The 15,383-nt window shown below is 44.9% G+C and overlaps 1 protein-coding gene across 1 annotated transcript in view; it reads right to left on the bottom strand.

Moving 5' to 3' along the window:
* LOC106608787 (phospholipid-transporting ATPase ABCA1) overlaps positions 1–15,383 on the bottom strand; it is a 305,836-nt gene that overhangs the window by 38,250 nt on the left and 252,203 nt on the right. Inside the window, exons 42-47 of the mRNA XM_014206928.2 lie at positions 13,275–13,404; positions 12,757–12,877; positions 7,054–7,116; positions 4,054–4,160; positions 1,797–1,938; positions 749–883 (exon numbers count right to left, since the gene is read on the bottom strand). Of these exons, the coding sequence (XP_014062403.2) occupies positions 749–883; positions 1,797–1,938; positions 4,054–4,160; positions 7,054–7,116; positions 12,757–12,877; positions 13,275–13,404 (698 nt within the window). The remainder of the gene's footprint in view (positions 1–748; positions 884–1,796; positions 1,939–4,053; positions 4,161–7,053; positions 7,117–12,756; positions 12,878–13,274; positions 13,405–15,383) is intronic.

The following is a 15,383-nucleotide window of genomic DNA, read 5'->3' as shown; positions in this document are numbered from 1 at the left end:
TTCATCTACTAGTAATTGACATATAATCCTCAGGGAAATTCAATAAGCATTTGTAAGTTTGAGGCAGGATTTCTTCTTTTTTTTCATGCATGCATACCAATACAGCCTACACCCTTTCATTTGTTATATCTCCTCTGCTGTAAAATTAAAACAAAGTGGAATTCTTGTCTTAATTGGCAAAAGCAATATGGAGTTTAAAAGGTGATATTCTGCTCACACTGAACATTTAATCACTGCTTAAAATAAACGAATATACACTACATGACCAAAAGTATGTGGACACCTGCTCGTCGAACATCGCATTCCAAAATCATGGGCATGAATATGGAGTTGTTCCCCCCTTTGCTGCTATACCAGCCTTTACTCTTCTGGGAAGTCTTTCCACTAGATGTTGGAACATTGCTGTGGGGACTTGCTTCCATTCAGCCACAAGAATATTAGTAATATTGTTTGCCGATTATGCCTGGCTCACTGTCGGCGTTCCAATTCATCCCAAAGGTGTTCAATTGAGTTGAGGTCAGGGCTCTGTGTAGGCCAGTCTAGTTCTTCCACACCAATCTCAACAAACCATTTCTGTATGGACCTTGCTGTGTGCACAGGGAAATTGTCATGCTGAAACAGGAAATGCTGTAATGTTGAGATTTCCCTTCACTGGAACTAAGTAACCATGAAAAACAACCCCAGACCATTATTCCTCCTCCATCAAACTCTATGCACTATACATTGGTAGGTGTTAATATCCCTTTACCAGGAAGACCACAGGAGGACAACCAATCAGAGCAATGGCAGTAGAGAGCTTGCGTTTGTTCCCTCCGCTGTAGGTACCGGCTGACTTGTTGGAATATTTGACCAGGCCAAGCTTCTGGATGCCCCACTCTGCCACCTAATAACAACACAGAAACCATATAAATATAATTACTAATTATATATTTCTATGACAGTAACACAATAATCCATGTTGGTGTGGGGTGTCTTGTGCTGCCATTCTGCTCTCACACCCTCCCATCCCTTCCTTTCCCCTGGAATGAGACATGCATGGTGGTTGGCATCGCCACAGGACCCTTTTTAAGGCTGATATGCTGCACTGAGGGTTTCTGGGCCACATCACAACCCAAAAAATTGTACTAACCAGCATGAACTTATCCAGTATTCATCCCCCTAGCGATTTCCCAATCCCTGTCCTCAGGTAGCCGCAATGTGCAGGCAGGTTTCCAGTCCAACCATCCAGACATTCATTTACACCCTATATTGACATGTTGGTGGACTAATGATGCGGAAATGACACCAGCTCCCCGGGGCTCTCCCTAGAGCCAAAATGGCTGCCACAAAGCACAGCTCAGTGGACCCGACGAACTAGAAACCAGAGAAACTGGGTCCCTTGGCCTAGTGGGGCTGCTGTGAGATCAAAGGCCTGCGCCTGGGCCTGAGTTTGAGGCCACTGACCAGCTGAGTTTCTTTTGATGTTATTGTTGCTGAGGGGGCCATTGAGAAACTGGGGGTGGCGGGGCGGCCACACTGCTAGGCATGCTGGTGAATAATGTAAAGGCATTAGCCGTGGCCAGCCTCTCAAACCAGAACCTTATGTATTATACATGTCTTCCACTTCAGAGGTTATTTATCACTTTGACCAAGTACAGTGTGCTGTCTATGTCTCTTTTATTGAAGGAAGTGCAGGTATTGTATGGGGGGGAAGAAACATCTGAAATAACAACGGTATAACCTTAGGAATCAAATGGTGTTGCGTCATACAGGAACAGGAAATGACATTATTTAGGTCAGACAAGGGGACATGTTACCATGGTGACATCCTTCTCCGGTACGCCTCGTAGTCTGGCGTAGAACTCCAGATGCTCTCGTCCGGTGAGAAGGTCGTTGAGGGCGTCAAACTGCGGGCAATAGCCCATGTTCTGGTGAACGTCCCTCATCTCTGTCCGTATGCTGGGAGGAACATCACCACAGAACTTGTATTAAGACACATAATGCCACATGATCAGGATCAATCGTCAACATCATCAACAACAACAAAAACAGCATCCTGATCTTCATTATGATGATGATGATAATAAGCGATCCAAATCATGTGGCATCTTCATCATCATCATCCATATACAGTCGGTATGTGCAGCACTGTCTTACATCTACAAACTGTTTCAAACAGTTAAACTATTCAAAAACTCAGCACCTGGGTGATACCTTAATTTAAAAGAGAGAACATTATTTTTATTTATTTTTTATTTTATTTAACTAGGCAAGTCAGTTAAGAACAAATTCTTATTTACAATGGCGGCCTACCCAGGCCAAACCCTAACCCGGACGACGCTGCGCCAATTGTGTGCCGCCCTACGGGACTCCCAATCACGGCCGGTTGTGAAACATCCTGGAATCGAACTATGGTCTGTAATGACGCCTCTAGCCTTTGCTGCGCCACTCGGGAAGTACAATAAGTATAACTCCATGTTTTGTATCTCACAAAGGCTGGGTGAAAAGAAAATGTCCTCATGGCGAAAGGCCCTCATGAAGCAAGTTGTTCCATTACCAGAATAAATATTACAGCTTGGTTAAGAAAAAGAACTAGCAGTTCAATTTGCATTACGTAGTCTTAGTCCCAGGTGACTTTTTCACAAACAATATCTGTCATGTAAAATGAACGGCGCTTTGGGGCATATCTTTGCATGTCATCTGCAGTCTGAAGGTAGTGTAAAAACATCTAAACTGCTTCCCGCTGTCTACAGACGGTTTTCGTTAATCTGCCTTACACAATATACTGCGTGACAATATTGATGTTGTGAGGGGAAATGGAAAAACGAGCTCTACCAAGCTCTACCCAGCAGTGGGCTGGCAGGAAATAATCGCTCGCGGGATGGAGGTTATTTGTGGCAGGCTTTAGGAATGTAAACAGACAATCAACAAATTTGAGATTTGGGGGTTCAACACAAACTCTATTATTTGGAGAGAAATTATATTTTCCTCCTAGTTGTTGTTCCCACAGCTCAGATAATCATTCTCTCATCCTCCTCTCAGTCTCCTCTCAGGCTTCTCTCATCCAAACAGAGGGTGGGCATACGTCTGCCGTTTATTCCCCGTTATGTCAGTATTTCTTTCCTTGAAGGTTCAAGAGACTGCCTTTGATCACTGCCGGCATCACTAAGCAACATTAACATTGTCTTGTTAAGGCTCCTCTGTCTTTTGCTTCACCACAAAGTCAATTACCAGTTTTAATAAATGAATAACTACTGTATGTCAACACAACTATGGCGACGCAGACTAGTGGAGGCTGCAAGAAACTAGTATTCATCCACCGTTTGCCTCATGTCGTTTCCATAGAGATGAGTTCTAGATTCGGAGCTGAGGAAAGGGAGATGTTGTTTCTCTCAAAATGTGTGTGTGGCAGGAGGGAAAGAAAACAAGAGTGGGATTGAGGGAGAGGGAGCGGGAAAGAGAGGGGGTGTGCAACAGAATGAAATATGTGGGAGATGGAGAGTGGAAGAGAGAGAATGAGGAATGTGCAAGACAGCACGTTGAAAAAATGAACAAGGGAAATGAGAGAACACGAGTTCAAACGGACAAGAAAACAGAATGTACAAGAGAGGGAGAGAGAGAGGGAGGGAGAGAGAGAGGGAGGGAGAGAGAGAGGGAGAGAGTGAGAGAGGGAGATAGCAAAACCCAAAGTGAGTGAGAGCAAGAGTTGCTGAGAAAGCGAGTAGGATTTCATCCCAAATGGCAGCCTATTTCCTACATAGTGAACAGGAATAGGACATAAACAGGGCCCATGGGGCTCTGGTCAAAAGCAGTGGCACCCTATACAGGATATAGGGTGCCATTTGGGATGGGCCTACGAAAAAGAAGAAGGCGAAGAAAACTCCCTGAGCTCTATCCCTTATAGGGAGCCATCGTGGGTGGGTAATTATGATGAGTAGCTTGGGGTAGCAGCCGGTGGCAAGTATGTGAGTGTGTGTGTTTTTGTGTGCTAACAGCCGGTGACTCTTCCTCACCTGTGTGCGTGTGCGTTTACGTGTCCATGTGCGTGCTAACAGCCGGTTAGCTCCTCCTCACCTGTATCCATTTAGGAAGGCCTCTCCTCCGGAGACGGCGATGTCCCCCGTCAGCATCTTGAAGGTGGTTGTTTTTCCTGCCCCGTTAATCCCTAGCAGTCCAAAGCACTATTCACACACACACACACACACACACACACACACACACACACACACACACACACACACACACACACACACACACACACACACACACACTTTGTTGAGGTGAAGCCATTAGTTGTAGATAATGGAGTGGACAACATTTCCTGACTCTGTGGGAGTAATTGATGGCCAAGTACAGCATACTTATTCAACTCAATAAATGGACTGAGTCATTCAACATGCATGATTGGTACAGACCTTTTGATACTGTTGATTTACTTTACTGTTGACTTAATTGAGAAAATGTTATTGTTTGTGTTGTAGGAACTGCGTGTTGTAAGAAGTATACTTTGCGTCACTGTGTCAATATTATCTTAGCTATCCACACATAGATGCAAAACTAATTGACAGGCATCTATATACATAATAACACATGGCCGTTCAGTGGCAACATTTAGTGTCTTACATTAGAAACACAACTCAAACTGTCCACACACGAAACACACAAACATATAAAGACGCAAACACACACCCTTCTCCCCTGAACCTCCCCCCCCTCAAGACCCCCCCACCCCCACCCCACAGCATTCTGAACACCCTTCCCCCTTCTCTCCCTAACCATCGATGCTCTCCTCCTCCTCCTCCTCCTCCTCTCTGACAGAGCTGATACTTCCACTTCCTCCTTCAGGGCACTTGGTCAGACAACAGACCTCCTGGTCAGGTCACCTATCCAAGCAACCCACGGAGAAAATATTAGATTTCTGTCATTCATTGATCCATTCTTGTTTGCGACCCCGTCCTGTGAACGTGCGGTGGTAAGGCTAAGCTCGGTTGTAAATAATGCATGAAACACAGTGTGGGGTCCACGGTGCGCTCTGGTCTGACTCACTATACTCCGCTGGCATTTACATTAGGTTTTTGGGTAAACAGGGTGAGGAGAATACGGAACACCACGCCGTGCGTGTACGTGTCAGCGATGGAGATTGTGTTGAAATCAAAGAGTTCTGGGATGTGAGTGTGATGGTGTGTTGTGTGTGTATGAGTGTGTGTGTGAGCGAGAGATGGTAGAGAGAGAGAGTAAAGAGATAGAGAGAGAGACAATGGGAAGAAGATGGGAAGATGGCGCTGACAGACATGGAATTTCTAATTCTAGCTCCTAAGCAACTTTGCAGAATATATATTTTTTGTGTTATTTCTTAACCCAGAATGTTTTTTGCCGGACACTGACGTCTTGCTCCCGGACACCGACGTCTTACTCCCGGACAAGCTAAACATCTTCTTTGCCTGTTTTGAAGATAACACAATGACACCATCGCGGCCCGCTCCCAAGGACTGGCTCTCGTTCTTCGTGGCCGATGTGAGTAAAACATTTAAGTGTGTTAACCCTCGCAAGACAGCCGGACCAGACGACATCCCTAGCCGCGTCCTCAGAGCATGTGCAGACCAGCTGACTGGAGTGTTTACGGACATATTCAATCTCTTACTATCACAGTCTGCTGTCCCCTCTTGCTTCAAGATGTCCACCATTGTTCCTGTACCCAAGAAAGCAAAGGTCACTGAACTAAATGACTATCGCCACGTAGCACTCACGTCTGTCATAATGAAGTGCTCTGAGAGGCTAGTTAAGGGTCATATCACCTCCACTTTACTTGACACCCTAGACCCACTTCAATTTGCATACCGCCCCAATAGATCCACAGACAACGCAATAATTTATTTGGGCTGCAGTCTCAGAGGCTGGTAACTCTAATTAACTTATCCTCTGCTGCCGAGGTAACCCTGGGTCTTCCTTTCCTGTGGCGGTCCTCAAGAGAGCCAGTTTCATCATAGCGCTTGATGGTTTTTTCGACTGCACTTGAAGAAACTCTAGTTTCTCTTTGCTTATTTGAGCTGTTCTTGCCATAATACGGACTTGGTCTTTTACCAAATAGGGCTGTCTTCTGTATACCACCCCTACCATGTCACAACACAACTGATTGGCTCAAATGCATTAAGAAGGAAAGAAATTCCACAAATTAACTTTTAACAAGGCACATCTGTTAATTGAAGTGCATTCCAGGTGACTACCTCATGAAGCAGGTTGAGAGATTGCCAAGAGTGTGCAAAGCTGTCATTGTGGCAAAGGGTGGCTACTTTGAATAATCTCAAATATATTTTGATTTGGTTAACACTTTTTTGGCTACTACATGATTCCATATGTGTTATATCATAGTTTTGATGTCTTCACTATTATTCAAAAATGTAGAAAATAGTAAAAATACAGAAAAACCCTGAAATGAGTAGGGGTGTCCAAACTTTTGACTGGTACTGTACATCACTGACAATCTGAAATGGTCCACCCACACAGACAGTATGGTGAAGGAGCAACAGCGCCTCTTCAACCTCAGGAGGCAGAAGAAATTTGGCTTGGCCCCAAACTATTTCAGAAGCACCACTGAGAGCATCCTGTCAGCCTGCATCACCGCCTGGTACGGCAACTGCACCGCCCACAACCACAGGGCTCTACAGAGGGTGGTGCGGTCTGCCCAACGCATCACCTGGGGCACACTGCCTGCCCTCCAGGACACCTACAGCACCCAATGTCACAGGAAGGCCAAAAAGATCATCAAGGACATCCCGCTACAATCCAGAAGGCGAGATCAGTACAGGTGCATCAAAGCTGGGACCGAGAGACTGAAAAACAGCTTCTATCTCAAGGCCATCAGACTGTTAAATAGCCATTACTAGCTGGCCTCCACGTAGTACCCTGCCCTAAACTTAGTCACTGTCACTAGCCGGCTTCCACCCGGTTACTCACCCCTGCAACTCAGAGGCTGCTGACCTATGTACACAGACATGGATATTATTTTTTGTTTGAGTGATTGTGTTGCCTTGTTTGTTTTTTGAGAGTGTGTGTGTGTTTTTGTGTGTGGCTCACCTCTGCGGCTGGAACGCCCAAACACACCCTGTCCACAGCAGGAATGTTCTTCCCTGAGTACACCTGCAAGGAACAGACATGATAATTAATCAGAGGGAGGGATACAAGGAACTCTCTATACACGGATGCAATAATGTTATATAAACTGGTGTGCGTTCCAAATGACAGCCTAAACAGTACACTATACTTTTGACCAGAGCCCAAGCAAATCAAATCAAATTTATTTATATAGCCCTTCTTACATCAGCTGATATCTCAAAGTGCTGTACAGAAATCCAGCCTAAAACCCCAAACAGCAAGCAATGCAGGTGTAGAAGCACGGTGGCTAGGAAAAACACCCTAGAAAGACCGGAACCTAGGAAGAAACCTAGAGAAGAACCAGGCTATGAGGGGCGGCCAGTCCTCTTCTGGCTGTGCCGGGTGGAGATAACAGAACATGGCCAAGATGTTCATAGATGACCAGCAGATGCACTTATCGTCTTTTATCTTTTACAAAACATAAAAAACCATTGATTTCACAGACTGTATGTCGATGTTGGGGTGGTGCTGGAGATGATGAATTTGATGTTGAAAGGGGTGGAATGTCTCTTTAATGCACATAACATAAGACAATGGACAAAGGGGTGAAATAACAACACTATAATTAATTATTGGGCATATGGGGCTGTCTGAGGCTGAGGCTGGGGCTCAATAATCCATCTAAAGTTTATACAAAGAGTAAAACAGTTTGGTATTCTCTGTAGGATTCGGCTCCCGCCTAGATCTTGTAGCAAACTGCAGATAAGAAGGTGTCTGGAGTTTCACCACTCCTAGCCTGCAAACTAACTCTCCGTGTGATATTTGAATTTGCATTTAACACAGTTTTTTCATCATCTTCCCGAGCAAATATCACTTGCCAGAGGTGAGGCCCAAGCAGGCTAATCACCTTCCTACGGCAAGTCTAAATTCTCAAGTCGGCATCATCGGCGCTGCTGTTGCGAGTAGCAACAAAACAAACCGACACTTAGAGAAGCAAAATGGGTTCCGGGAGTACACAAATAACACAAAATTGTTGACTAAATGAAGCACTTAGCGCATCGAGCAAAAGTTCCACCGCGCAACCACAAAGACAGAGTTTGAAGTGGTTTCAAAGGCAACTTGTAAGAAAAAATAAACAAGTCTCGACAAGGTTCTTGTCAGGTCTGGCAATTTAGATCTCGTTCAGACCTTGACAGAAAGGACTGACACGTCCCATTCTCCTTTGGGGAAGGATTTCAGGATAATTGTGCCAGCTGTATTTCTGCCCACCTGTTCTCAGGTCTGAATCATACAATCCTTGGGAAGAGCGCCATGGGGCATAATGGCATACTGTAATCACATCAGTATGCTCTGTTTATCTGTATGTCTGTCTGCCTGCTTGCCAGCCTGTCCATCCATGTACTGTATCTGTGTGTCTCTAGATTTTCCCTGACCATCCGTTTCCTATCCATGTAATGCATTTGCTATGAGTTAGTAGTAAAATGGACATGATGAGTAAATGTAAGTTTAATGTTCACTTCCAGGTCATTGCTCCATTGAAAGTAGCATATGACTGAGTGCAGGCCAGGATATGTTCAACGTACGTAGAAGCCTTCTCTCTGAAGTCATGAGACACAATTCCATTTATGTTTGTGAGAAGGTACTTCAAGTCTCATGAAGGTGAATGAATATTAGGCCATGAAATACCTACTTACAGCAATGTTTTCTCTTCCTGGTCAGCTTGTCTATTCGGAGCAGTACTAATGGAGCAGAAATTAAGTTACACCCATTTGGTGCAGTGAAACACTTGGTGAATGATTAAGCGTTAAGTAAATTATTAAGCATCAGTTTTAATTGTACTGTAATAGCCGACCCTTCCCACTCATTTCTAAAGATACGTCCAAAATGGCACCCTATTCCCTTTATAGTGCACTACCTTTGACCAGCACTACAGGGAATAGTGTGCGATTTGAGACGCAGGCCATGCAACCTTGAGAACAAGAGAGCCCCGGTGATGCCAGTTCAACCTTGACAAAAAAACAATGTCTTATTGCCACGATAGTGTGTCAAATGTGAAGCATGTTTGCTTAAAAGCCTGGGGGGCATCTGCTATTATTGGGGACTTGGGACTTGGACATGCTACTCCCCTAGATTTGCAAGTTACTTTGGCGATAGCGTGCTGCGCCACAGCACTGCTACAACGCTAGTAGAAACGGGTGGAAGAAGTAAAGTTCCTATCCTAACAGAGGCAATTAGCGGATAATTCCCTCGTGCCCCGAAAGCTATAATGGCTGTCATGGTGGCGGCAAGGGGGTGGCGGTTAACCGGAGGAGACAACGGTCGATGGCCCACACACACCTTCTCATACACAAACGCGCACACACACACACACACACACACACACACACACACACACACACACACGGTTTATAGAGAGAGAGCAAGGCATCTGTCTCTACTGCCCCAAACAGCTGGAATCACAAAAATGAAACCACATCCCACTGATCAACACTAGTCTACTTTTGAGGTCTGGAAACATCTGACAAACTTGAACTGATTTGTGAAATGGTTCCTTTGGGCTGCTCTTGTATTGACATGCTGTTCCATAGTACTTCAGATCCATAGTACTTTACAGTAAACACAGAAAATGTCAAACAAATGACAACATTGACAGAAACAACAATCACATCAATATTTTATTAAAGGGATAGTTCACCCAAATTACAAAATGACAGCAGAAATCTATGTCATGGTACAGAAGTTCCAATCATCTTTAAGTGACTTCGTGGAAGATTTGGACATGATGCATGAAAAATGATAGTATCGGTACCATGACTTGGATGGAATTTGTGCCACAAATGGTCAAAAGCATGGATTGTCAATTTCTTTATTTCTTTACCTATATTTAACTAGGCAAGTCAGTTAAGAACAAATTCTTATTTTCAATGACGGCCTAGGAACAGTGGGTTAACTTCCTTGTTCAAGGGCAGAACAACAGATTTTTTCCTTGTCAGCTTGGGGATTTGATCTTGCAACCTTTCGGTTACTAGTCCAACGCTCTAATTCTTGTCCATATACTGCATTTAGGGTAAGGAAACCAATATATAATTGTGTAATTTGGATGAAATATCCATTTCACAATCAGTATTCTATCAACGGTAAAATCAAAATGATGCTAGGGTCTTACAGTATGTATCTCCCAAGCATTGAGCCTCACCGCTCAGAACTCAGAACCGTCCTAATACAGATGTAGGATCATAATTTGAGCCAGTTTTCTACAGCAGGAAAATAATCCTGCCGGAACATGAAGTGTGAATTATTATGTGAATTATAATAAATGAGCATATTTGTAGGGGTTGATACATTTGTTAGGGCAAATCAAGTCTGAAATTTCAAATTGGAAATTACAAACTTTAGAAGCTTTTTAAAACCTTAAATACACCACAAATTTGCAGCAAAATAAGCAGCAAAATAACCCACAAATGAAGATCCTACATTTGTATGGATATCGTACTCACATGACTCCTATAACATCAAACAGCTGTCATAAAAAAGTTTCTCTCTGAGTTTCTGAGTGACTGGAAGGTCACAGTGACAGCGCGGGCGTACAAATGCTAACTGGCGGACGCTCCGTCAATATGGACCCCATCAATATTGCCGCCACGGTAACTGCTAACCCCGAGGTTAAATGCTAACCTATGAGGCTTCGACAGTCGTTCTTGGGAGGTAAATGCTTCTTCCTGAGTGAAGGAAGAGGAGGAGGAGGCATCTGACAGATGATTGATGGGCTGTCAATCGCGTGAGAGACATGTTCAGATTTATGGCGAGACCGAGGCGGTGCAGCGGTCGAGGTGGCACGCTCATTGATCAATTCGTTATCTCTGCTCTACGGCCGGATTGCACCAGCTGTGATGGGAGGTGATGGGAGCCCACTGGGAGCGCTTCGATACCTTCTGCGCCAATGCTTTTGGGCGCCATGTATCCCCTCCAATGTAAATCAAATCAAATGTTGAGGCACCTTGAAGAGTCTTGTTGTTGTGTATGTCATTCTCTGCATGTTTCAGTGTCACTGTCTGTACTACAGTAGCGAAGAGATGCATGACAACAAAACAGATGTGTCTATAATTGAAACATGATAGAAAGATAACTGCACTGTGCTGTTGTGATGCTCACCACTACTTGGCTGACAAGGGATGAAATAAAGGAAGGTAACCATACATAGCTCTAAGATAATTTATCACAGGTTACAGAAAGTGAAAGTCAGCTTTGAAATGTCAGAGAAGACGAGCAAAGTGTGAGTCAAGATCTTATAAAGTATCTCCTGTTCCCACCTTGTGTGCTGTGGGCGGCAATGCATTATCCGTCCCAACTGTTTTATTCAAAACTTGAGCGTTAATTACCTTGTGAGTGTAGGTGAGTGTGTCCGTGATAGATTGAGAGGGGTAAAGATGGAGTGCGTGAGAGATTGCGAGAGATGGCGAGGGAGGGTTTGAAGAGACGTCAAGTTTGGACAGATGTCGACGAAGGGCTGTTACCTTGGCCATGCTTCCTGCCATTATGGGCTTGTGGAAGGAACATCTGGTCTTAGCCAGGGTGTTAATCTGGGCGGTGATTAAGCGGTGCCCATTACCTACTGTAGCATACCGAGCACCACTCACATACTCACTTCCCAAAACTGAGAGGGGTGGGGAGGGGGAAGTGTGTTGTCGGGCTTAGCGGCACAGCTCGAGAGAGACCTCATTGGTGTTGCCTCGCAGAAAATCAAACCCTTCCCTTTTTTGCACACTTCTCCCTACAGCGAGAGACACACAGACCTTTCTCAGCCTTTTGTACTGTATTTGGCAGTGTGTTATGTATGTGATACGTGGATGGGATACGACTGTGATATATGGTTGTCTCGCCTGGCTAACTTAAGATGAATGCACTAGCTGTGGGTCGCTCTGGATGGGAGCGTCTGCTGAATGGATAAATTGTAATGTAAATGTAGTGCTATGTATGTATATTTATGTATATTATGTATTTCATTTGTTGTGTTGTTTCCTGTTCGCACGCCAGGAAGATTTGCTGCTGTCTCGGCAGAAGCTAATCAGGAGTCCTAATAAATACTAAATACATTGTGGAGTGACACCTCGCCAGCCTTCCGACTCTCTGAGACCTGGATGACATACTTAAGAAGTCACCAGGGACTAACAGCTGGTGTGTTCTTAACTCAGCCCTGATTTGAAGTGGAGCCATGTTCAAATCCCACACATATGGACGGTGGCACATTTTCAGAAATCTCTCTCTTTAACAACCTAGATGGATGGAGCCCATCCTGTGAAAAGAGGAGGAATCCAATAGAAACAGCCGGGGTGCATTCAGTGAGGTGAAACGTTCAGAACTTCAGATTGTTGCAAATAGAAATGTAATGAATAGAGCTGCCATGATGTCCAATGCTACGTGAAGGGGAATCATATTTGTTCTATAGATTTCTATCTGAAGGTTTTGTAAAGTTGAACAGACCCTTGAGGATTGAGGACCTGGGTCATATTCACTAGGAATGAAACAGAAGCACACAGGCTGAAACCCAGAGGGACTACCTGATCTTGTGCAATAAGAAACGCTTGTTTCCGGTCCTCAATGTTTTGCTGCTGCATGCATTAATGAATATAACCTTGTAAGGTGATGTTGCTACCATGAGTGTGGTAGTAAACGGTGGTAATGTACCTTAGAGAGATCGCAGATTCTCAACAGGTCCTTCTCTGCGCCGCCTTTATGGACGCGTGCACGTTCCTGAGCCACGTCTACATCTTCGTCCTCCTTAGAGAATGACTTTCCAGAAATCAGTCTGAAGAAAAAAATTCTTAAACCCCACATTCTCACAATCCCTATAAAGCCAACATTATAAATCCCAAATGATGACAACCTAATAATATATGCTAATGTTTTTCTCTAATGGGAGAATTTGTTTCAATTTCTCACAAAATGCAATTTAGGTAATGGAGATAAGTTACTATGACAACTTCGGTTCATAATTAGGTGAAGCAAAAAGGATGGACACAATGATATTTCACTAACAATGTTAACAAGATGTCGAATGACGAATATGCATTATTGGGCTAATAAAAAGATAAATGGATAAAATATATAAATGGTAAACAAGGAATGGGTCTAAACATTTTTGAGAAATCATCTCTGATACTGTATGGAAGCATCTTTACTTAAATATATTATTCTATTCTTGCCTGGGTTTGCAGCAGAATTTATACTGGATAAGGAGAGTGATGGTGAACATGACTGCCCCCTGGATGGCCATGGCACACAGGTTCTTCCCCACCATGTCCCAGCTGAGGGGATCCTGGAAACGGTCTTCCCCTGGGAGAGACAAAAAAACACACCGTTCTTCATCAAGGGAAACATATTGTTTGAAACGGCTAAAGACCTGATGAAGATCTTTGTGGATCGAAACTTTGTTAATAGAGGTTGCAATTGGGAGCCAGTGTGCTGGCCTTTCTGTTCTTTCCAACTACGATGTACAATAATCATGTCAGACGGCTACCCCTGGAACTCAATAGGATTGGATCTAAATATAGATGTTTCTTTAAAGTTGACAGCAACTGACTTTAATCCTTAAGAGTCTATGGTTGCACCCATGCGCTAATCTAAGCAGCATATATTTTTTAAATCCAGATCAAAATCTGTCAGTTTAAGCTAGATATATCAGTTTCTTGCATGGGCTGCATCTCAATCCGTCACATCCGTCTATTTCGGCCTTCAGCATCTGTGGTGGAAGGTGGCCGAGCTACAGCAGTGTTTGTCAGATCATGAGACATCCCAAAAATCCGTCTTCTCACGGAAACGTTGTCACGTCCTGACCATAGAAAGCTGTTATTTTCTATGGTAGAGTAGGTCAGGGCGTGACATGGGGGTTTTCTAGTTGAGTTTTTCTATGTTGTTATGTTCTAGTTTTGTATTTCTATGTTGGGTTTTGTTTGGGATGATCTCCAACTAGAGGCAGCTGGTCATCGTTGTCTCTAATTGGAGATCATACTTAAGTAGGTGTTTTTCCCACCTGGGTTTGGTCGGTTATTGTTTGTGAGTTATGTACGTGTATTTTGTATCGGTGTGCAACGGGTTATTTTTACCCATTTTTTTATTTGTGTACTTTGGTTTTGGAGTTTGTTTTTTTGTTAATTAAAATACTCCAGTTTAAGTTGGTTTCTCCTGCGCCTGACTTCCCTGCCACCTACAAACACGACTATGACAGAATCTCCCACCACCAAGAGACCAAGCAGCGTGGTCCGGAGAAATGGACCTGGGAAGACACCCAGGAGGAGATGGCATCCTGGTCTATTGAGGAGATGAGGAGGAGCATATCCAGGGCTTTGGAGGAATTAGGGGCAGGAGAAAAGCGTCTCCCATGGGAACAGGTGGAGGCAGCGAGAGCACGGCAACGAGGGAAGCACGAGAGGCAGCCCCCCCCAAAAAATGTTTTGGGGGGCACACGGGGAGATTGGCAGACTCAGGTTGGAGACCTGAGCCAACTCCTCGTGCTTACCGTGGGGAGCGAGTGACTGAGCAAGCACCGTGTTATGCGGTGATGCACACTGTGTCGCCGCTTTGTGCCTGCCCCACGTACCAGGCCTCCAGTGAGTATATCCAGCCTGGTACGCCCTGTGCCTGCTCCTCGCACTTGCCCTGAGGTGCGTGTCACCAGTCTGGCCCCACCTGTGCCAGCCCCACGCATCAGGTCTCTAGTGCGCCTGCCCAGTCCGGTGTGTCCTGTTCCTGCTCCTCGCGCTCGCCCTGAGGTGCGTGTTACCAGTCTGGCGCCACCTGTGCCAGCCCCACGCATCAGGCCTCCAGTGCGCATTCCCAGTCCAGAGCTTCCGGTGACAGTTCCCAGTCCGGAGCCTCCTGAGACGGCCCGTAGTCCGGAACCTCCTGAGACGGCCCGCAGTCCGGAACCTCCTGAGACGTTCCCCAGTCCGGAACCTCCAGCGACGTTCCCCAGTCCGGAACCTCCAGCGACGTTCCCCAGTCCGGAACCTCCAGCGACGTTCCCCAGTCCGGAACCTCCAGCGACGTTCCCCAGTCCAGAACTTCCATAGACATTTGTCACCCTCCCTAACCCTCCCTTTTTTTGGGTTCTTTTGTTGTTTAGGTGCGTTCGGACTCTGCACCTTTGGGGGGGGGGGGGTACTACTGTCACGTCCTGACCATAGAAAGCTGTTATTTTCTATGGTAGAGTAGGTCAGGGCGTGACGGGGGATTTTCTAGTTTAGTTTTTCTATGTTGTTATGTTCTAGTTTTGTATTTCTATGTTGGGTTTTGTTTGGGATGATCTCCAATTA

The sequence above is a fragment of the Salmo salar genome, chromosome ssa07 (assembly GCF_905237065.1).
Source record: "Salmo salar chromosome ssa07, Ssal_v3.1, whole genome shotgun sequence".
In the NCBI taxonomy this organism is placed as follows: Eukaryota; Metazoa; Chordata; class Actinopteri; order Salmoniformes; family Salmonidae; genus Salmo; species Salmo salar.
This window is presented reverse-complemented; position numbering and strand designations above follow the sequence as displayed.